This window comes from Gopherus flavomarginatus, chromosome 1, assembly GCF_025201925.1.
Source record: "Gopherus flavomarginatus isolate rGopFla2 chromosome 1, rGopFla2.mat.asm, whole genome shotgun sequence".
In the NCBI taxonomy this organism is placed as follows: Eukaryota; Metazoa; Chordata; order Testudines; family Testudinidae; genus Gopherus; species Gopherus flavomarginatus.
In genome coordinates this window covers 158,999,741-159,023,971 of record NC_066617.1, presented here as the reverse complement: position 1 = coordinate 159,023,971, position 24,231 = coordinate 158,999,741, and the positions used below count along the sequence as shown (strand labels likewise).

The 24,231-nt window shown below is 46.6% G+C and overlaps 1 protein-coding gene across 1 annotated transcript in view; it reads left to right on the top strand.

The window, feature by feature from the left end:
• Positions 1-24,231, top strand: part of CFAP91 (cilia and flagella associated protein 91) — a 61,598-nt gene that overhangs the window by 22,209 nt on the left and 15,158 nt on the right. The window contains exons 11-14 of the mRNA XM_050962842.1: positions 1,432-1,548; positions 6,216-6,287; positions 8,168-8,314; positions 15,325-15,546. Of these exons, the coding sequence (XP_050818799.1) occupies positions 1,432-1,548; positions 6,216-6,287; positions 8,168-8,314; positions 15,325-15,546 (558 nt within the window). The remainder of the gene's footprint in view (positions 1-1,431; positions 1,549-6,215; positions 6,288-8,167; positions 8,315-15,324; positions 15,547-24,231) is intronic.

Genomic DNA, 24,231 nt, shown 5'->3' with positions numbered 1-24,231 from the left:
CTACAGAAAGATAGATTTTAAGTGGTTATACATGGAAGGCATAAAGGTCAGAGATAGTTACCTTAAGAAAATAAAAAGTAAACATGCATTCTAAATCCTAAACCTTTAGACTAAGCAAGAGTTGAATCAAACAGCTTTTCTCACTGGATGTTGCAGGTAGGTTACAGTCCTTCATACACAGGCTGAATTTCCTTCTTAGCCTGGGACCAATCTCCTCAGTTGAAAGTCTTTGTTTTCTCAGCATTCTTTTTGCCTTCAGTTTAGGTAGGGGAGAAGAGAAGTAGCCTCATGAGGCCCCTGTCCCTTATTTTTTCACTCTCAATTAATATCCCAGGGAAGATACTGGCCTAGACATGTCCTTGCTGAGTCACAGAGTTCAGCAATCCCCATTGTTTGAACAACTGAGTCATAGAGTTGAGCAGTCTTCATTGTGTGGTGCTTGCACAACGTCTCTTTATTGAATTGCAGATCTCTTGTTTACAATTCTCCTGATGGTCAGTGGTCATTTAACACCCGCCTGAGTCACCTCCTTTATTGGGAAATAGCAGTGGGTGACTTGGAAACCCACAACATATTTGAATAACAACTGTATAGCAAAATCTCATAACTTCATACACACTAACAATAATATATATTGACAAAACAATAAATTTTCCCGCAGATCATGATCTTTTATATCTTACATTACTTTTGTATGAAGTATCACAACTATATACGAATGATGAATATAGGGGGTTACAGGGTGCTACTTTGAGGTACGGTGTGTCACAGACCCCCTCAAATATCATTTTTCGCTTTGTCCTCAAACACTGTATTTGTGATGTTTTGTGCACTCTAACATCTGGCACTTTTAACAAATATGCCTAGAGAGGGGGTCATATTCCAGTTATGGAAGAATATTATTTATGATTGGTTTATAAAGGCTGTTAACTGCTTTCAGTTTGCAAAGAAAGTTGCCTCTGTACTTGATACTAAGTAATTACTTAAAGTGCAAAAATAATTCATAGGTAATTGATTCAGCAGAATTTCCATTTTTTAGAAATGTAAACTCATTCTCCAGCTGTGCTTTTCCAGAATGTAGTATATTAGGGGTTAAGATCAAACACCTTCTGGACTCATTTCCAGAGAGTGAGTGTCAGTCTATGCACTTGCCAGCAAGGTACTGTAAATATACACTTATCCCCATGCCTTACTTGAAACTCCATCAAGGTCTTCTGACCACCTTATTTAACAATAATGTACAACACCTGACTTTTGAGCTGAGATGGAAGGAGTAGTAAGAAAATTAAAGGTACAGTTGTGCAAGGTGCTGAATGCCCTCAACTCCCATTGTAATTCCATAACAGCAAGACTGAGCCCTAGTGTCGTGTGCTATCTAGTACAGTTTTCGAACCCTGTATGGAAAGAGCCTAAATTGTATGACTTTTTCAGGCACTGCTAGAGAAGAAGAATAAAGTTAAGGAGCCAAAGAAGCCCCTTCGTTTCCTTCAGAAGATAACAAAACCTGTTCCTCGGCCCCTAACTCCAACACTGCTAAGACCGTCAACTGTAAGTTTGATGTTTTTAGAAGTTTTTACTGTAAATCCTGTATTAGTCACTATCAAGTTACTCAAGGAGTGTCCAGGAAAATATGAGAGCTAGTTAGTTTTGTCTTCTGTACAATGTTTTTTACTTAAAAATAAAACTGACAGGCAGCATAGCATTAGACTTTCACCTGATTACTGCACTATGAGAACCTTGATAGGTACAGAGAATCAGTTTTAAGTAGCACAACATTCTCCAACATTAGGCTATAATATTAGTCCAAAATAAATTAGTGTTTGGTGGGTCTTCTTACACCCCCGTACCTTGTCCCTTCTTGGTGAGCTGTTCAGGGTTTTTCTTCCTTAACCCAAAAAATACTCCCTAAGAGTTGTTGGGTTTTTTTTTAAAGCAGGTTCCAAAGTACTTTTTTTTTTTTCCATGATAAACATTTTTCCAAACACCAGTCATTCTTGATTGTCTATTTAGAGATTGTGTGGCTTCATTATGATAGATCCAATACCATTGAATTTCACCCAAATAAATCCTACCAGCTTCCTGTCCAGTTCTTCAGTTGAAGTCTTACTGTAGAACCATACAAAAATGTGGATCCTTATCTAATCGGCAAAGATGGTAAACAATGCATTTACAGATATCCACAGATTTGCAGGGCTCTATTCAAATGGCCTTAGATAGGTAATACCTCAGGCTAGCTTCAGCTTCTGATGCTTTCACATCCTCTGCAGGACTGCTGAGCGTCTTGCATCAGGCATTACACTCATGCATGCGGCAGTCTCATCAAGCCTCCCCTGCTAGAATCTCTCATCATGCAGGGACTGAGTAGGGCTTCTTCTGCAATTACCCCTCTTGGATGCCAGGGCTTTCTGTGAACAAGATGATACTTCTGTCACAACCATCATGGAGGTATTGGCTGAGAGATGAGCATCTCAGGAGGCCATGTGTGGCAAGCTGGAGTGACAGGGACAGAAGGGAATGTAATAGAAGACTGACAGAATGGAAGAGACTTATCCAGTTCTCCACAACTCTTCCCCTTTCCCTCACAACAGCCTGGCAAAGAACTGAAAACTGTATCAAATGACCACCCTGACAGAGGGAGAGAGGTCGTTCTCACTCAAGCCAAGAACTGACATGAGACTGTGACCCAGTTATGGGCCCCGAGAAAGGACCTGAAGTACTTGAAACTTACCAGGGTCTCCCTATGAGAGATGGGTGACACCTGGTAAGGTACTCAGGCATATAAACTGTTAGTTGTTTTCAGGATATGATTTCTCTGATACTTTTGTTCTAAGTCCCAGGTCTAGAAGAAGTAGATGACAGGATACTGCTCCAAGAAAGGTGACAGCTAGAGACTTAAGTGGATGTTCCCACAAGGCCATAAAAGCGTCAGAGGTGCATTTATCTCAGGAACTGTGACACTCACAACCTCAGAGGCTGTCCTTTGCTCGCTCCAATACCCTACGCAGTCCCCACTGTCTTCTCCAGGCTCCTCTAATCCTCATTCTGCCTGTAGATCCCCTGCCCCCTCCTGCTTCTTCAGGGTGCATGTGATAGGTTTCTGCATCCCCTCAGGAATTCTGCTGGGAAGAGAAAAGCAGTGACGTTTTCCTCACTGTCAAGAAAAATCATTCATGGAGTTGCACAAAACTTACCAGCTGTACAGCTCCAAATACAGGGAGTAGCTCTGCATCCGCCATCCCACAAGAATGTAAATAAACCCTGTAGGGGGTTGTTTTTACTTCTCTAGCATTTGGTGTATGTTTGTCATAATTGGACCTATAAATTTATTCTAATTGTGAGCTCAACTGTAAAAAGTGAGCAAAAACGTGTGAAGTGTCACAATTACCTGTAACAGTAAATGTTGATGGGAGAAAAAGTAGAACAGTCAGACAGAATGAATCAGTCAAAACGAAAAGGCCTAGTGCTGTAATTCACGGACTGTGCTAAGGCCATTCCAGGTAAACAAGAAAAGTAAGAGACTGGAAATCAGTGAACCAAAATTGATGTGTGAGAAATTGGGCCTGGCTTGTGGACAAAATAATGAGGGGATGGGCTACTCCATCCATCAATCTCTTTTGGTGTCCTGAAAAAGAGACTGTAGAAAGCTGACTACTGTGTCTCTAGCTGACTGAAAGATGGCAACCATTGTGGCTGCCATCCCCCACTGTCTCCTGGGACTCTGGATCTTCTTCATCCTAATCCTGACCACAGAGAGGGAGCCAAATGATATTGCCACCTCCACTGGCTCTGGCTCAGTCACAGCCACCACCTGGGATATGAGACCGTCACACATATCCCCCGACCCTTTGTGTGTTCTTCCCCTTCTCCACCTAATTTCTTCTCTCTCCTGTCCCTCTCCTTTTTCCTTCTCTCTAATAAGAGTCTGGCTTAGGCAACCAAGACTGTATTTTGCAGTACTGCTGTAAGCCTGTGACCAGAGAGAAGCAGCTAAATGCAGTGCCCTAAACAGCCCAATTTTAGTACAAGTTTGCCGGGTCTCAGAGTGGCTGATAAGATCATGTGCTGTGTCTGTGTTTCTCTGGTGATGAAGTGCAAGTGAGACTTAACGTCAGAGATGGAAATTGTATTGTCTATCTCTGCTGTTCTTTTCGCTCTCTGTTTTGTGTGTGTTCATCTTGTTTTGTCTTTTAGAAAACAGGATTGGACTTTAAAAACTCCAGCAGCTCCAGTCTATCTTAACTAACTTCTCCCCTTCCCCCCAAATAAGGACAGTTATTACCGTATGTACTGTATATACTATACATTACTGTTAAACGAGGGGGCTTCTTTCTAACAAGTCTCTCCAGCTAAAGGGAGAGGAAATAAGGAGTGCTATTAAAATGAAAACCTTAATACTTTACATTTCAAATGCTGTTTTTCTCTCTCTCCTGTATCTTTAATCTAAAACCCTTAAAAATCCTTTTTAGTATTTGCCATGGTGCTAAACCAGCTGAGCTCTCTGTATACCAGACCCCAAACCTTATTTAAAATGGTTTAATATAGGGTAGTTTCAGGCCCATGTAAACACCTTTGAGTCTTTGGACTGTATATTCCATCCTAATTAATACAACACGTGGCAGCTGTCTTAGTTTCCTCTCTGGTTCACAGTCTCCCTCTGCCAGTAAGGCATTTTATGCCTCAGTTTCTCCTCTGGCTGGCTGGGTGATTCTCAATGGTTTAACTTACCAACCAAACTATAAAGTTCTTTCTTTCTGGAGTAACAACATAGTCTGTTTAGGTTTTCCCGCATGATACAAGGAAGGGAAGGGGCTTTTCGGAAGCTCCAGGCTGGGAGAGACCCTTAAGTTAGAGCAGTTGCATGCACCAGGCCCCAAGCCCACTCCACTTCTCTCATCCTAGGCCCTTTCCTTCTGCATTCCCCACAAGTCTGATTCTTTTCCCCACAGTGCAGGGCACACAAGCTGTTTTCTACTCCACTGAACAACCTCTCTGGGAGTCCATCCCCGTCTCCTCTCCAGGCCTCACCAAGCACTTTCACATGCTTCCTCCCAGACCTTCTAGCTCCTAAGCTGTCCCATCCTGGCCCTTTCCAGGGACCTCAGCAAGAGGAACCATGCCCTGATAACTCTAGACTGAGCATAAGAGTTTGCCTTACATAGTCCTGCCCCATTTCCCGCTATGCATAGGTGCCGATTCCATGGGTGCTCTGGGGCTGGAGCACCCACAGCGAAAAATTGGTGGGTGCTTTGCACCCATCAGCAGCTGCATGCCTCAGTTCACCTCCGCTCTGCCGTCTCCCTTGAGCACACCACATCCCCGCTTCTCCCCCTAGCTCCCAGCACTTCCCGCCACAAAACAGCTGTTTCGTGGCGGCAAGCGCTGGGAGGGAGGGGAGGCAGGAGGAGGGGGAATGCAGCATGCTTGGGGAAGAGGCGGGGCCGGGGTGGAGATTTGGGGAAGGAGTGCAATAGGAGCAGGGAGGGGGCGGAGTTGGGATGGGGACTTTGGGGAAGGGGTTGCAAGGGGGCGAGGGAGGGACGGGGCAGGGGTGGAGGGGAGGGGGCGAGCACCAAGAAAAGATGGCCCCTGTGCCACTATGCCTTTGTGCTGAGCTGAAATCAGGAACAAGCTACAGTAGGCCTGTAGCCTTTCTTAAAGGGACAGCACACCCTGTTACAAACCCCAAAATAATACACCTTCTTTACTTCAAAATTTTCATTCACTGGGTCTTCAAACTCACTATGCTACACTAATAAGCCTTACCAGGAGAATGAAACTCAGGGGAAATTTCCTAAATGTTCCCCTTTTTTAGTGTTTAGAACTATTAATACATATGAATGATAATTGTGTTCCCATTTTAGTCACCAGTTAGTCAAGCTACGTTATATAGTTCTTTTAATCCAGATTGTAATTCTTGCCATCCCTCCATATCATTTATGTTACTCTTCACGGAACTCCCTTTCAGAATCCCCAGTGTAAATCTTTGTGTAGTCTGTCTGTCCCATATTTTGTTAAAATATAGACATTTATATTTTTCTGACTCTTCTTCCGTTCTCTGGAAATCGGAAGAGTGATGATTAAAACCCACGAGAAACTAGGTATATTAATTGTATTCTGAGAAAGCTAGTTAGATGGATGGCTCATTCAGTTTTCCTTCTGCTTCCTCCCTAAAATAAATACATAATTGTAACTGGATTATTGTTGTGTGTTGGCAGAGAGAAGAGGAGCTGGAACTGGCAGTGATCTTTTTGCAGAAGTTAATCCGAGGCAGAGCTATTCAGAACATGGTATTCTGTGTCCCTTTGACTATTTCTGTCTTCAAAATACTGAAAGGAGTTATTGAGAGTGTATTAAAAAATCTGTTCCTAATAGCACTGAACTAATCCAGGCCTGAGGTGGTTGAGCAACATGTCCTCGTATCCATATCCTTCCAAGGCTGAAGTCTTTGCTTTCCATCTCAAATTTCTGACAGGAACTCCTAGGTTCCTATCTGTGGGACGCTCCCTGAGAATATCCGCTGATATCCTTTATGGCTGTATTCAGGACTTGGTGTTGGGCCTTTCTGTACAGGTCTAGTCACTTTTGATCATTTTGCATATCTTGGGGGGAGAGGTGTCTGTTTTATAAACCTGCTGCTTCTCTCTGTACCATTGGGATTAGCTGTTTTACTGACGATTGTTTTAGTTTTTATACAGCGCACAGGTGAGAGATGATAGCCTCTGTGACAATAAATAATGCAGTTTTGAAAATGGTTTGATACGAAAATTGGGTTTCTTGAGTCTTTCCCCCATTCGAAGTGGCCTGATAGGAATGATGTCTTTGACTCCATTGTAGAGATGTTGACTCGCACAAAAATTTTGAGAGCCTCCCCACCAAGGCTTCCCATAATTTTTAGAGGCTTCTTACCAGCAACTGTGGTCCAGCTCAGAAATTTCTGTCTGACTTGGGTGTGACGCTTTTGGACATGTGGGCTGGTGACTCGGACTGCGTTTCCTACCTATCACCCCAGAGTGCACCACTCTGTCCCACAGAGCCTCCACTCCCCACCACTGCACACACACAGCAGGGCAGCAGTCACTGCATCAAGCAGGGAAAACTGAAGGGATTGGTTCTGGGGACATCACAGAGGGCAACAGCAGTAGCAACACCCTCCCCACTACCTTACTGCTGCACTGAATGGTGCTAAACAATCTGAACAGTCCCTGAGGGAGGTGAGGAAGAGGCACCCTATCTGTTCGTCTGTCCTTCTATTGCTGGGCTTATGTATGAGGAAGGGCAGCAGACAATGGATACTGGAACAAGGGAGAAAAGAAAAGGACATGGTCCAGGGGAGGAGATGGGGGCAAGGGGCATCATGGGGAAAGAGCTGAGGAGTGTCCAAGAGGGTGCATGGTGGAGCTGGCAGAGGAGGGATGAGGAAGAGAGCCATTCCTATTAGTCAAGGGAAAGAGAAGATTGGCTTGCCCCAGATTTCTTATGGTATTCAGTGCATACTTGAGGTTGAATTTTCTGCCTGAAACAAGACCCACCTTCTCCCCCTCCCCACAGGGGAGGGAAGAGTGTCTTTCTCAAAATTCAAAAATCAGTAGACTGCCTAAAGAAATGAGATTTCGCTTTTAAACATCATAAAGAAATCTTTTTTTTTTTTGGGGGGGGGGGGGGAGGGGAATATCTGATTTTTTTTAAATTGATGTGGCTGGCAATTCTGCCCGCAATTTAAAGTCCAGTCCAGAATGTGTTTAACGCTAACCCTTTCTGGGTATACAGATATCTATCTGCAAAGTCTGTTTGTCATGCCCTCCAGTGGCTAGAAGGCTGGGTGAGTCTTAATGCAACTGAAAGATAATAGAGGTTCTTCTTTGAGTAATAGAGACCTGTCTGTTCTCTGGAGCAGAAGGCCCTGAGTTCTGCCCTTCATCCAGCATATGTGGGGTTTAGCTGACAGCTATGGGGTGTGTCTGGATATGGCCTTGGATTCATTACAGACAGTTTGGTTTCCTGTCAGTAGCACCAGGGATTTTCCTCAAAGGTTCATGTGCTACAGATAGAGAATTTGGTATCGGAAACCGATGACTCTAACTTTGGAGGAAAAGGATAGTTTCTGTTTGCAAAACTCTCAGATTTTATCTTCTGTTTAATTCCCATGGCTGTTAATTTTATTTGGAAGATGTTTGAAGGGAAGGAGAAGCGATTGGAACTGATCCGGGAACTGCGCACCACTCATGCGCTTCAGGAGGATGGGAAGCTGCTTAAGAAGGCAGAGAAGCAAGTAACACTGGCCTTACAGCGACAACGCGACTTGCATGAGCACAAGGTTTGGCTATTAACATAAAGAGGCTAACACACACCCCAGTCATCCATTCCTCCATCCCTTTTTAAATTTTCTGTTTCTTTCTTGTAATTATATCAACATATTTATAGAAATTGAATGTGTTGTCCACATTGCAGAATCCATCACAGGTGACAAAAACTGGCTTCCTTGCTGAGAGCAAGGACTGAATGGACATGGGCACTGAAGTGTTCTGTGATTGCTATAATGGGTCCCATCCTGAGAAGCTTGCATAGCTGCCCCCCATGCTGTACCTGCTTTGTGGCTAAACAGAGGACTTCAATTTCCAGGGCTCTCAATGCATGAAAAATTTGCCTCATCATGAAAGCCTCAGTCCATTCAGATTATGATCCACATGGTTGATGTCAGCTGACTCCTCTGCAGTTGACAACGGCCTTTCCTTCAGCTGGCATAGTGAGGCATGCATGTCACCCCCTCAGTAAGCCATTTTGCTGAAAAGATTGTGTCTCGTTGTACTTAGCGTACATCTACAGGTGGAGCTGGGGTGTGATTCCCAGCTTGAGGAAGCACACTTGTGGTAGTTCTGATTGAGCTAGCATGCTAAAAGTGGAATGGAGCCATGGCAACATGAGTGGCAGGAGGAGCTAGCTGCCCTGAGTGCTTGCCCATCAGAGAGGCTAGCTATGTACTTGGGGAAGCTAGTCCCTCTTGCAGCTTGTGCTGCCATGGCCACATTCTAGTTTTAGTATGTTAGATTGATTAGAGCTAGCACAGGTATGTCTCCTCAACTTGCGATTCACTTCCCCAGCTTCAAGTGTAGACATACCCTTAGGCCTGGTCTACACTGGGGGGGTGGAATTGATCTAAGTTACACAACTTCAGCTACGTGAATAACGTAGCTGAAGTGGACATACTTAGATCGACTTACCATGGTGTCTTCACTATGGTGCATCGACTGCTGCCGCTCCCCCGTCAACTCTGCCTGCGCCTCTCACCAAGCTGGAGGACAGGAGTCAACAGGAGAGAGCTCAGGGATTGATTTATCGCGTCTAGACTACATGCAATAAATCGATCCCTGGTGGATTGATCGCTGCCTGCCGATAGTGAAGACATACCCTTAGTTATAGGCATCGCATCCCCTTGCAACTTCACGCCCTCTCAGCTGCCTCTGCTGTGCAGAAATAGCCATGAAAGAGTTTACTCACCAACTAATACTAGATGAATGGCCTATGGTACCCCAGTAAGTGGAGTCCCTTTGCTAAAGCAGTCGCTGTCCCCCTTCCCCAGAGAGAAAATAGGCCTGGACCTCTCCAGCTGGCCAAAATCTATTTGAGATTTTACACATTCATCTCTTTCTGTTCACTTCCAAGCTCTTAGCAGAGCAGTGACATTCAAAGGTTTCAGTATTTCTAGATGCTGCTTCATGTGTAGAGGGCAGAAGTGTAAGACTCTAGGTATAACACACACACGATACTACGGGGGGGGCGGTGTAGGTGAGCAATCCCTTTTATTGAACTAAGGAAAAATGAAATTTAAAAGCCCTGAGATTTGGAGACTTGAGATGTCTCTTCATCAAGCCCTGGGAAAGCAGAGCCAAGGCAGAGGGGAGATACCAGCAGTGGGTCAGTTCAGTCTCCATAATAACATTCGGAGAGAAAGAGATCAAAGGGTGAAGATAGTGATCTGTTTGATCTTATATCTCAGAATCTCATTGTGGAATCTAAACTAACCCTGCTGGCATGTCCTCCATCCCTTGCTTTGCTTTCCCAGGGCCCGAGGAACAGAGACTACAATTCTCCCAGTCTCCAGGCATTTAACTTAATTAACACATGCAAAGGGTTCACCTACAACTTCGTAGTAAGTTTCATGTACTTTTCTTTATGGGAAAATAGAACAAGTGTACATGGATTAAAAAAAAATCTGAGATGTGCATTATGCAGTTCAGTTAATGACAGCAGTACTGTTTTGTGAATGTCCTTCTTACTAAAGTATACTTTCTTAAAAGGAAAACTCCCAACTGACCTAAAAGCCTGTTAAATATTTTTATATTTGTGTGCATATTTCAGAAACCTCTTAGGAACTCTCATTTGTAGGAGACTGTTGTGGCCGTTTTATATGTCAGCAGATTGTGGTTTAAAACTGACTTTGTCAGGTAGTACTTCCCTACGTAGAATGCCTTGGGAGAATAAAACTACTAGTGATTCTGCAGCTAGAAGGACTGTAATCAGTTTGGACAGAGGAGTATGATCAGAAATCTCATATGTTTTGGGGGAATGTTGACTTAAGGCAAAATTCTGATAGAGCATTAATCTTGGAATCATAGGCGGCGAGTTATATGGGCTCGAGGTGCCCGGGCTCCAGGAATATTCAGGGCTGGGTGCCCTGCTCCGGCAATATTTGGAGCTGGGTCTCTCCCCCGGCCTGCAGAGTTGGGGGGGGGGAGGGTTCTGGGCACCACCAAAATTTCTACAAACTTACCTCCCATGCTTGGAATGTCTTCAGCAGTATCTCTCTCCTGCCCTGGAAATCCTTACACACAGCAAAAACCAAGCATTAAGGAGAAGTGGTTCAGGGTAGTCCACTATCTGCTGGTATAGTGAGACAATTAAATCCTCTTCCCTCCATCATCCTCACAGCCTCTGGGGCATGAGAGGAACACTTTCAGTTCCAGCCCTGTGTTAGTGACTTTTTCACATTCTGTTGGATGCTGGTTTGGAAATGTGTAGTGTCTTGGAAGTTGGTATAAAACACAGGAAAGCCTGTCTAGTACTGGCTGCTAGTCAGGGTTGTTTTGTTTTGTTTACTTGAGTTTATAACAGGCACATTCCACTGCCTGCTGAGCCATTGCAACAATGGCACAACGTCTGAACCAGCTTCAGAAAATACTTTTTGCCTAGGCTTATTGCCATGTAGTCCATACTAGAGATAATGAACTTACACAATATCATTACATTTCCAGAGCACAAACATCCTCACAAATCCTATAAAGCAATGTGATTAGGGTTAGAGGGGTGGAAGGTGGTTAAGGAGACTTGGGCTCTAGTCCCGGCTCTGTCACAAATTCCCTGGTTCTGGTTTCCACTACCATGAATCTTGTGTTGTTTGCTTCGGAGGTGAAGTGAGTGTAAATCACCACCATTTGGATCTGCAGGCATGTTACACTTGTATAAATGACAACACAATATATAAAACAGTAGAGGATCAGGATCCCTGTATGACCTCAGTAAGTCTTTGTGCCTCAGTTTCCCCATTTGTAAAATGGGAATAAGACCTAACTCATTTCAAGGGGCATTGTGAGGTTTTATTAATTAATGTTTATTAAGTGTTGTGAGCTCCTTGGATGGAAGTTGCCAGTCAGGCAAAGTATAGTAGTTATATCTTGCTACACTTCAGTGTACAGAGGAGGGAGGAGAGGCGTCATAAACAGATAAGAAAAGTTAATAGCACAGAAGTACTTTATATCTCTTTGACTGTAAAAGGTTAACAAGTTCAGTAAGCCTGGCTGTCACCTGACCAGAGGACCAATCAGAGGACAGGATACTTTCAAATCTTGAGGGAGGGAAGTTTTTGTGCTGTACTGTTAGTTTTGATGGTTGTTCACTCTGGGGGCTTGGAGGGATCAGACGTGCAACCAGGTTTCTCTCCAATCTCTCCAATACAGGCTCTTATAAGTTCAGACTAGTGAGTACTAGGTAGATAAAGCGAGTTAGGCTTATGGTTGTTTTCTTTATTTGCAAATGTGTATTTGGTTGGAAGGAGTTCAAATGTGTATTTGGCTGAAAGGAGTTCAAACTGGTATTTTGCTGAAAAGATTTTAATTTGTACTTGTATACTTAGGCTGGGAGAGTGTTCCCAGTGTCTATAGCTGAAAGACCCTGTACCTATTCCATTTTTTTTAAATTTACAAAGATAATTTTTACTGTTTTTTCTTTCTTTAATTAAAAGCTTTTCTTGTTTAAGAACCTGATTGGTTTTTTTATTCTGGTGAGGCCCCAGGGGACTGGGTCTGGATTCACCAGGGAATTGGTGGGGAGAAAGGAGGGAAGAGGGAGAGAGAGGCTGATTTCTCTCTGTGCCAGGATTACTTTCTCTCAGGAAGAGTCTGGGAGGGGGAAAGAGAAGGAGGGAGGAAGGTGAATTGTCCTCTCTGTTTTGTGATTCAAGGAGTTTGAATCACACAATGATCTTCCAGGGTAACCCAAGGAGGGGAAGCCTGGGAGAGGCAACGGTGAGGGAAAGGATTTACTTTCCTTGTGTTAAGATCCAGAGGGTCTGGGTCTTGGGGGTCCCCGGGCAAGGTTTTGAGGGGGACCAGAGTGTACTAGGCACTGGAATTCCTGGTTGGTGGCAGCGCTACAGGTTCTAAGCTGGTAATTGAGCTTAGAGGAATTCATGCTGGTACCCCATCTTTTGGACGCTAAGGTTCAGAGTGGGGAATTAGGTCAGAAGGGACCAATATGATCATCTAATCTGACCTCCTGCACAAGGCAGGCCACAGAACCCTACCCATCCACTTTTGTAACAACCCCTAATCCAGGACTGAGTTATTGAAATCCTCATAATTGGTTTGAAGACCTCAAGCTGCAGAGAATCCACCAGCAAGCGACCCATGCCCCACGCTGCAGGGGAAGGCAAAAAACCTCCAGGGCCCCTGCCAATCCGCCCTGGAGGAAAATTCCTTCCCGACCTGAAATATGGCGATCAGCTAAACCCTGAGCATGTGGGCAAGACTCACCAGCTAGCACCCAAGAAGGAATTCTCTGCAGTAACTCAGTTCCCATCCCATCCAACATCTCCCCGCAGACCATTGAGCAGACTTATCTGGTGATAATCCAAGATCAATTGCCCAAATTAAACTATCCTATCATAACATCCCCTCCATATACTTATCAAGCTTAGTCTTAAAGCCAGATAAGTCTTTTGCCTCCACTACTTCCCTCGGAAGGCTGTTCCAGAACTTCACTCCCCTAATGGTTAGAAACCTTCGTCTAATTTCAAGTCTAAACTTCCTAATACCCAGTTTGTACCCATTCGTCCTCGTGCCTACGTTAGTACTAAACTTAAATAATTCCTCTCCCTCCCTAATGTACCATGACAAGAGGTAACATACCATGACAAGAGGTCTTTGTCTGTCCCCACAGATGGTCCCAGCAAGAGAATAGTGTGGTGGGTTCCCCATGAGGTGCCACTTGGCACTGGGGTACCACTGAGCCCTTTCACACTGTGGGGCTGTGATAAGATGCCAAATTCTCCAAGCTTGCTCTGTCACCAGCGTGTACACAGAGAGGGGCACACCCTGCTGCAGCTTCACAGACACTTGCAGAGATCAGCTCTGCATGGGAAGGCAACCTCCCAATTGCTGAGGCATGCACCCCCCTCACCCCCGTAGTGTAAACCCAAAATTGTATCATCTTGCACTGCACAGGGAACTGTACAGCCTAAGCTCATAAAATTTGCCCCCTCCCTCAATGTGGGACAGCATTCTGCCCCAAGTTATAATCTCCACACACAGGTTGTAGACAAAACAAGTATAAAGTATAAAACAACAAAACAAAAGATAGATTTTAAGTGATTATAAGATATAGCAAACTTATCAAAGCAGGTTTCAGAGTGGTAGCCATGTTAATCTACTCCTTGTTGGTTTTGCTGATACAGACTATCTTAGTATATAAACAAAACCGCAAACTGAGCTTAACACACTAGTTGGTAGGATATAAATTAGCAAATTCTCACCCTGAGTGATAAACAGGCTGGCAGATTCTTAAGGCACAGGTAGCCTTGGCTGTCCCAGGTTTTCATTTACAGGCAAAACATCCCTCTAGCCTGGGACCATCACTTCCCACAGTTCAGTCCTCGCCCCTCAAGTGTTTTCAGGTGTGTTGTTGTAGCAAAAGTGACATACCCTCATGATGCTGTTGCCCCCTTTTATATCTTCCTCCCACTTGCTAGAAAGCTCTTTTGCTGTGACCTGGGTCAAACACTTCCCATTGTGTAGTGCTATCTCTGAGAGGTTTCTATTGCAAACAGTTCCTGGGGTAATCCTTGTGTGCATTTTCTCAATGAGCCATTAACATTGTTTGGCCTTTTTACTGTTGTACCTGAAAGGCTACCTGTGGGTGTTTTCAGCCTCACAACATGTTTTAGTAACACATACACAGCCAAACTCCATAACTTCACATTCGATGATGGCACATACAATCCAATGAGATATTATTGTCTAGCAGATTACGACTTTTAGAATGATACCTCACAAGGCATAGTTTGTACAAAACATATCCTAATTACATGACAGTGGTGAATATTGGGGTGCCAGGATGTCACACATCATACAAAACAATAAACATTTTGTATCCTCTGAAGAGTTAGAAATTTATTTGCGCTTGTGATTATGCAGCCCTCTAAACAATTTATTCTAGCACACATCTGACGTATAAAGGCGTAGATTTGACTTTTTCAATCCCAAGTAGAAGCTGTATTTGCAACTACTGACCCTCATTCTTCATTTTGGCTCAGCTAAACTCAGCACAGAAATGAGGGGGAAGCACTGCTGAAGGTGGTTTTATGTCACTTTTGTATCTCCCACATTCTGGGTCTGAGAACTGGAGCAATCCCCAGTCTAAGTGAAAGTAGCCTGAAAAGCTGCTGTGATTTACTCTCTGCTGCAATGGCAATCTATGCATTGTCTCAGCAGCCCAGAATAGCTGGCATACAGTGCACTCTGGCCACCCCTCTAGGCCAAGGTCTGCAAAGGGGGCAGCATAGGAGCGTTCCTGTGGTCCTTTGGCAACAGGGAATTCTCCGGAAGTATTCCCAACTGATTAGTTCTGCAGAGCTTTCATACAGAGGCCATGGCAGAGCTCAGAATCAAGTCCATTGTTTTTAAAAGAAAAATGCAGAACACATAAATTAGCCTTATGCCTTGTGTGTGTGGGGGTGGGGGTTGTGCTTTTTCATGTGCCTGTGGCGGTTCTATGCCAAAGGGACTTGCATTCTTCACGGTATTTAATACAATTCTTGTTTGTTTTTGTTTTAAGCTGTCACTGGTTGAGAACCACTTGGCTGGGATAGAAGGGAGGGCCTTAGTGAACATGTTCGATTTCCTGTCCAAAGAGCTAGTGAGGCTTCAGGAAGAAAGGAGGATCCATGCTTTTGCCATGCTGGCTGAGAGGCAACGGCGCATCCGGGAAGCAGAGGAGAGTGGACGCCGCCAGGTAGAAGAGAGGCGACGGCGGGAAGAGGATGAGATCTTCAAACAGGCAAGTGGAGGAGACAGAATTCTTCTATTGACCTAGTTACTGCCTCTCGGGGAGCTGGATTACCTATACCAATGGGAGAAGGCCTCCCATCATCATAGCTAGTGTCTACACTGTAACATTTTACATGTAGACAAGCCCTCAGTCTTTTGCCTTTGCCATGAATTAATCTAGGTCTCTAGACCCCTGCAACACATATAGCTCCTCTATCCTCTTCCCAGCTGTGGCTGTGCCTGGATCATCTCCAAGGCTAATGCTCTGTCATAAGTCATCCCGCAGGGTCAAAGCATTGGGTCCGTTTGTTGTCAGGATGTTTTCAACCAGAGGTTCTCCTTTGAGTGCTCATGCACATGTCCATTCCACTGTAAGTGTGTGTGCCTTCAGTATACTCAGGTCAGAGACTTTTGGTTGCAGTACTGGTGGGGTGCAGGTGTGCCCTGCGTATCCTTGTGCTGAGACCCAAGGGTGTAAAGGACAGAGCTGCTCCACCTCCCTCTCAGATCCTTTTTATCATCCATGGCAAAAACTGGAGCTCCCCATTTCTCCTTAGGCCATGTCTACACTTACAGTTTTGCAGCGCTGGTAGTTACAGCTGTGTTAGTACAGCTGTATAGGGCCAGCGCTGCAGAGTGGCCACACTTACAGCAACCAGCGCTGCAGTGTGGCCACATTTACAGCACTTGCAGCGCTGTTGGGAGTGGTGCATTGTGGGTAGCTATCCCACAGAGCACCTCGTCCCATTTCGGTGCTGTGGCTTGTGGGAAGGGGAGGAAGGAAGTGTGAGTGTCTTTCCGCTTCCTGTTCCAACGCCCCGTGGTGCTTTGCTACACATTCCGAGCAGTTTGGCGGCATTGTGATTCTACAGCGCTTTTTCTGCGATTTTTGTTATAAATGGAGCCTGAGCAGCTGACGACCTTATTGATGAATGTTGCCAGCACATCACGCATGGCAGTGGAGCTATTCCTTCAGCTGCAAAGTGAGAGTGACAGTGACAGTGAGGAGTCAGACGATGATATTGAATCGCCTCACGGTGAAGACACTAAATTGCTGGTGGCAGTAACAGACGTGCTCAGCTCCGTGGACCGGCGCGTTTGGGCTCGGGAAACCAGCAGAGTGGTGGGATCACATCGTCCTGCAATCCTGGGATGACGAGCAGTGGCTGCAGAACTTTTGGATGAGAAAAGCCACTTTCATGGCACTGTGTGCTGAGCTCGCCCCGACCCTGCGGCGCAGGGACACGAGATTGAGAGCTGCCGTGCCAGTGGAGAAGCGGGTGGCTATTGCAATCTGGAAGCTGGCAACTCCAGACTGCTTCAGATCGGTGGCGAACCAGTTTGGAGTGGGAAAGTCTACAGTTGGAATGGTGCTGATGCAAGTTTGCACAGCCATTAATCGCACCCTGCTAAGAAGAACTGTGACTCTTGGGAACGTGCAGGACATTGTGGATGGCTTTGCAGAAATGGGTTTCCCTAACTGTGGAGGGGCAATAGATGGGATGCATATTCCTATTCTGTCACCACCCCACCTGGCATCAGAGTACGTTAATCGCAAGGGGTATTTCTCCGTGGTTCTGCAAGCGCTTGTGGATCACCGTGGGCGTTTCACTGACATTTACTCAGGATGGCCTGGAAAGGTGCACGATGCACGCATCTTTAGGAACAGTTCCCTGTTCAGGAGGCTGAGGGCCGGGACTTTTTTCCCAGACCGCAAGATCACAGTACGGGACGTCGAAATGCCCACTGTGATCCTTGGAGACCCCACTTACCCGTTAATGCCCTGGCTCATGAAACCATATACAGGGAAGCTTGACAGGAGCAAGGACCGGTTCAACTACAGGCTGAGCCGGTGCAGAATGACTGTGGAGTGTGCTTTTGGCCGTTTGAAAGCCCGCTGGCGCTGTCTTTATGGGAAGCTAGATTTGGTGGAAAGCAGCATCACCGCTGTTATATCTGCATGCTGTACCCTCCATAATATTTGTGAAGGGAAGGGTGAAAGATTCAGTGAGGAATGGACCTCCGAGGTTCGAAGCCTAGAAGATGAGTTTGCTCAGCCAGAGAGCAGGGCTAATAGGGAGGCCCAGGAAAGGGCCTCAAGGATTAGGGATGCTTTAAGGGAGCAATTTGATGCTGAGAGCCAACAGTAATGTTTGATGCATTTGATGTGCTTTGCTTTACCTTGGTGTATAATATTTACCACTTCCAGCAATAATATAACATAGTGAAAAAGAAAAAAAACCTTTATTCAACTTACAGTACATAACAGGCAAGGGGGTTGGGGTGGTGGACTGTACATTCACAGGTTTGAATATGTCCTATTTTGATCACTATTCAATGTCTGCTGCACTTCAGGATTACTATGCTGCAGAATAATGGGGGTGGAGTGAACAGGGTAAGAATTATAGTTATCAGGGCTGGTAGGTGATCGTATAGGTGTTGGAGGCAGCTGGGGATAATAAGGAATTGGCTGCTGGAGAAAGTTGTTTTGTGGAAATACTGGGGAACAAGGAAGAGGGCTTTGGGAGCGCTGTGGGTTACAACGGTACATATTTGTCTGCATGGCTACAAGAGACTCGAAAGACTCAGTTTGGCGAGCCAGGAGGCTTATCATCTGCTTTGTGGTTTTTTTGGCAGACAATTCCTTTCTCCTGCTTTCTGTTTGCCTCCATTCATGTACACTCTGTCTCCATTCATACATCTTCTCTCTCCATTCCTGTGTCTTCCTACTTTCTCTGTTGTAGTGGCTCATAACAGATTTGATCAATTCCTCTTTTGATTTTCTAAGATTCCGTCTCAAGTTCTGCAACTTACGTGAGGCCGGTGATCCGGCTGCAGTAGTCAAGGTCACTAGAAAAAAGAGAGAGAGACCCATGTAATACACAGAGGCTACATTGTTTATTATCACACATTGAAGGACTTTTTAGACTTTTGGTAGCATCCTTCTCACATACCTCACATAACACAGAGAGGGCAGGGAAGCTAAGTCATGGCGAGCAATGGGGTGAGTGGTTTTGCCCCGATTTCCCCTTGGGAGTGGGAATTGACCAATGGGTCACTGGGGTTTATCAGCAATGGGTACAGGAGATAGCTGGTGTCCTGAAGAGGGGACAGTAGTGAACAGGAAGGTGGTGAGCTGCTTGGGTGGGGGAGGTTGTTCTTTGGTCTGCGTTCACGCCGTCCTGCTGGTGGGGGTGGGGGAAAGCACCGCGGTACTGGATGCCTGCTTGGAGCGGGGTGGATAACACCGGAGCACACCGCGTGGATGCTTACGTGCTGGGAGGGGGGGTTGGGAACACAGGAGCGCACCGCGGTGCTGGATGCCTGCTTGGAGGGGGGGTTGGGAACACCGGAGCGCACCGCAGTGCTGGATGCCTGCTTGGAGGGGGAGTGGGGAACACAGGAGCACACCGCAGTGCTGGATGCCTGCTTGGAGGGGGGTGCATAACACCGGAGCACACCACGTGGATGCTTACGTGCTGGGAGGGGGGTGCATAACACCGGAGCACACCACGTGGATGCTTACGTGCTGGGAGGGGGGGTGGGGAACACCGGAGCACACCGCTTGGCTGGCTACGTGCTGGGGGGGGGGGGTTAACAACAGAGCGCCATGGGCTGGGGAAACGCGAACCTAGCGCCCTGCACTCAAGTATCCCTAAACTCTCAACAGGGTTTCCTACTGCCAGACATATCACTGCTGCGTGTTACCTGGGAAGAGAGGGAGGGTCTTCTACAGGAATGTGGATACCGCTCTGGCCCCTATGCAGCTTGCCTGTGTGCAGCCATAGTCCCCCCACCCCTCGCTGCACAGTGGATTGGACGAGTTAGCCTGACCAGGACAGGGACCACGGTGGCTCTCCCGATCAACTTGAGAAAGCAAATTGCAAACACTCTTGCTGCAACTTTTCAAGAGATTACTGAGGCAGATTACAGAGACGTGATAGAGCAAATCAATGGGCTATTCCATGTTTAGGCATGCATGCAGGCAGCCATAACCAAAACCCTCCTCTCCCAAAACATAAAAATCTACTTACCCCGAGCACGATCCTCAGTTTCTTCCTCACCATCAACTTCCAGCTGCTGCGACTGGCTAGCCTCCTCCTGGCTTGAGAAGAGCTTCTGGCTGCATGTGTACTGGGACTCCAGGGTGTCTCCCTCCACGCCAGTAGCCTCACTGTCACCGTCCTCTACAACCTCCCCCACTTCTCCCTGCTCTGAACTCTCCATCGTGCTCCTAGGATTGGCAGTGGGGTCACACCCAAGTATGGCATCCAGCTCCTGGTAAAAACGGCAGGTCGTGGGGGCAGCTCCTGAGCGGCGATTTCCCTCACGAGCTTTGCAGTAAGCACTCCTCAGCTCTTTAATTTTGACCCTGCACTGCAACGCGTCCCGTTCATGGCCCCTTCTCATCAAGGACTGCGATATCTGCCCATAGGTATCATAATTTCTCCTTCTGGAGCGCAGCTGTGCTTGCACAGCCTCCTCTCCCCAAACACTTATGAGGTCCTGCAGCTCTGCATTGGTCCATGCTGGGGCTCGTTTGGTGCGTGGAGGCATGGTCGCTGAGTGATTGATTGATTAATTGCACTCCACACCTCGCTGAGCAAACAGGAAGGGGAGTTTTAAAATTCCTGGGGCATTTAAAGGAGGGGTCAGATGAGCCCAGGGCAGTGGAGTTTGCATGATTACCAGAGAGGCTTCTAAGGTATGCTGGGATACCTGCTTATGCCACGGAGGTCAATAAAAACGCTGGTGGGTGTCTACACTTGCTGACCAGCGCTGGATCCTCTACACCCGATGCTCGACTGGGTGTACAGCGAGCGCTGCAACCAGGGAGTTGCAGCGCTGGCCGTGCTGTGCAAGTGTGTACACCACCTAAGTTGCAGCGCTGTAACCCCCTCACCAGCGCTGCAACTTTGTAGTGTAGACAAGGCCTTAGAAACTTATTTTATCTTCACAAAGTGTTTTTCACTAGCTTTTTGTAAATAGTCATAGTTGTTAGTAGTAGTACCATCCCCTTAAGGGAAGTTTTTCTTTTATTGTTCTTTTTGTCTGTATTAATTATGCAGAAATGTCCTGGATTGTAAAGTGACTGTGCCTGCTAAGGACAGACATTCTAGCTGCTTCTTTTGTTTAGGAGAGGGGCATTCCAATACAAGTGCTCTATCTGCTTATCCTTCCCCTCCCAAACAAAGAAACGGAGTGTGTTGCCTGAGGGAGCACTATCTTAAGTAGGTGATGAGACTTTCCTTAGCATCTGAGAACTCAGCTGCTTAGAAATCTGAGATACCTTCAACACAACTGCTCTTCCTTTTCAGCCTAAAACGTCTCACAAAAGCTTTGGTGAGAAGAAATGTTCATTTCCTTCCCCAGATCGGTTGGGTTAGAGGGGTTTTTCGGAAGACAAAAAATCCTCCCTTCATCACCTGAAAGACTTGGGAATCATGGTGAATAATTAGCTGAACATGAGCTCCCAGTACAATGCTGAGGCCAAAAAAAGCTAATGCAATCCTTGTACGCATGAACAGGGGAATCTTGAGTAGAAGTAGAGAGGTTATTTTACCTCTGTTTGGCAGTGCTGCAGCTGCCGCTGGAATACTGTGTCAAATTCAGGAATGATGTTGATAAATTGGAGAGAATTCAGAGAAGAGCCACAAGAATGACTAAAGGGTTGGAGAACATGCCTTAGGGCTTGGCAACACTGGAGAGTTGCAGCACTGGTGGTGGCTCTCCAGCCCTGCAACTCACTCACCGTCCACACTTGAAAGGCACATACAGCGCTGTGTCTCCCTGGCCACAGCGCTGGTTGTACTCCACCTCGACCTGGGGAATAATGACTATAGCGCTGCTGATGCAGCACTGCTCTGCCAGTGTGGCCACCAAAAGCACTGTTGTTGGCCTCCAGAGGTATTTGGAGGTCTCCCAGAATGCCTGTTCAGCCACTCTGCTCATCAGTTCGAACTCTACTGCCCTGGCCTAAGGTGACCAAGTGTCAGACCCGTCCTTTAAATGCCCTGGGAATTTTAAAAATCCCCTTCCTGTTTGTTCAGCCAGGTGTAGAGTGCAATCAGTGAATCTTTCCAGGTGACCATGCCTCCACATGGCAAACGAGCGAGTTGCTGGACCTCATCAGTGTTTGGGGGGAGGAAGCTGCACAGTCCCAGCTGCGCTCCAGCTGTAGGAATTACGATACCTATGGGCAGATATCAAGGGCCATGCTGGAAAGGGGCCATGACCAGGCCACTCTGGAGTGCAGGGTTAAAGTGAAAGAGCTGCGGAGTGCCTACTGCAAAGCCCGCGAGGGAAACCACCGCTCCGGCACTGCCCCCATGACTAGCCGTTTTTACAAAGAGCTGGATGCAATACTTGGAGGTGACCCCACCTCCACACCGAGGACCACAATGGACACTTCAGAGCAGGAGGAGGAGGAGGAAGACGAGAGTGAGGGTACTGGGGTGGGGGGAGACACCCCGGAGTCCCAGGAGGCATGCAGCCAGGAGCTGTTCTCAAGCCAGTCACAGCAGCCGGTACTTGGTGGAGGACAAACAGAGGAGCGGGTTCCCAGTAAGTGGCTTTTATTTTCAGGACTGACATATTTCGGAAGAGGAGGGAGGGTTAGGGCTGCATGCATGCATGCTTAGATGCGGAACAGCGCATTGATGTGGTCTATCACGTTGCGGTAATCGGCCTCGAGGTCCATGCCTGACTGAATCTTTCACCCTTCCCTTCACAAATATTATGGAGGGTACAGCACGCGGATATAACTGCGGGGATGCTGCTTTCCCCCGAGTCTAGCTTCCCATACAGAGATTGCCAGCGCCCCTTTAAAAGCCCAAAAGCACACTCCACAGTCATTCTGCACCGGCTCAGCCTGTAGTTGAACTGGTCCTTGCTGCTGTCAAGGCTTCCTGTGTACGGTTTCATGAGCCACGGCATTAACGGGTAAGTGGGGTCTCCAAGGATCACAATGGGCATTTCGACGTCCCCTACTGTGATCTTCCTGTCTGGGAAAGAAGTCCCGGCCTGCAGCTTCCTGAACAGGACAGTGTTCCTTCTGAAAGATGCGTGCATCATGCACCTTTCCGGGACAGCCTGTGTTAATATCAGTGAAATGCCCATGGTAATCCACAAGCACCTGGAGAACCATGGAGAAATACCCCTTCCGATTAACATACTCGGATGCTAGATGGGGTGGTGCCAGAATAGGAATATGCGTCCCATCTATTGCCCCCCTACAGTTAGGGAAACCCATTTGTGCAAAGCCATCCACAATGTCCTGCATGGTCCCCAGAGTCAACGGTTGTTCTTAGCAGGATGCGGTTAATGGCCCTGCAAACTTGCATCAACACGATTCCAACTGTTGACTTTCCCACTCCGAACTGGTTCCCAACTGATAGGTAGCTGTCTGGAGTTGTCAGCTTCCAGATTGCAATAGCCACCCGCTTCTCCACCGGCAGGGCAGCTCTCAATCTCGTGTCCTTACGCCGCAGGGTGGGGGCGAGCTCAGCACATGTCCCATGAAAGTGGCTTTTCTCATCTGAAAGTTCTGCAGCCACTGCTCGTTATCCCAGACTTCCCATCCCACCACTCAGTGCTTGTTTCCCGAGCCCAAAAGTGGCGTTCCACGGTGCTGAACATGTCCGTGAATGCCACAAGCAATTTCGTGTCAGACGCATTACGCGACTTGCATCATCGTCAGACTCCTCACTGTCACTTTGGATCTTAAGCAATAGTTCAACTGCCAAATGTGATGTGCTGGCGAGACTCGTCAGCATACTCCTCAGCAGTTCGGGCTCCATTTCCCACAGAAATAGCTCTGCTCAGAAACCGTTGAAAGAGGCAAGATGACGCCAAAGGTGGACGGAAAAACAAGGATTGCTGGGATGTGAAGCGATGCATCACGGGGCGTTGGGACAGGAAGCAGAATGACCCGCCCCCTCCACCCCCTTCCCACAGTGCCAGAATGGGAAGAAGTGCTCTGTGGGATAGCTGCCCATAATGCACCAATCTCAACACCACTGCAAATGCTGCAAATGTGGCCACACTGCACCGCTGGTAGCTTTCAGTGTGGCCACACTGCAGCGCTTTCCCTACACAGCTGTACGAAGACAGCTTTAACTCCCAGCGCTGCACACCTGCAAGTGTAGTCAAACTCTTATAGACTATTTAGCTTAACAAAGACCGTCTGTAATACCTACCTAGGGAACAAATATTTAATAACGGGCTCTTCAATCTAACTGAGAAAAGTATAACAATCCAATGGCTGGAAGATGAAGCTAGACAAATTCAGATAGAAAGTAATGTGTACTTTTTAAACTGTGAGCGTAATTAACCATTGGAACAAATTACCAAGGGTTGTGATGGATTCTCAGTCACTGGGAACTTAAATCAGGACAATGTTTTTTTCTAAAAGATCTGCTCTAGCAGTTATTTTGGGGAAGTTCTATGTCCTGTATTATACAGGAAGTCAGACTAGATGATCTCAGTGGTCCGTTCTGGCCTTGGAATCTCTGCTTCTTCGACCCTGAAGCACAAGCATAAGTCCTCCAGTACCAAGTCAACAGGCTGCAAGGGGCAATCCCCAGTACCATATGAGACAGTGCTGTTGATTCTGATACTGATAGTCTCAGTATCATTGAGATTGCACCTTCTACATTGTCTCCTGAGGCATCAGCTGAAATGTTGCCTCCACTCT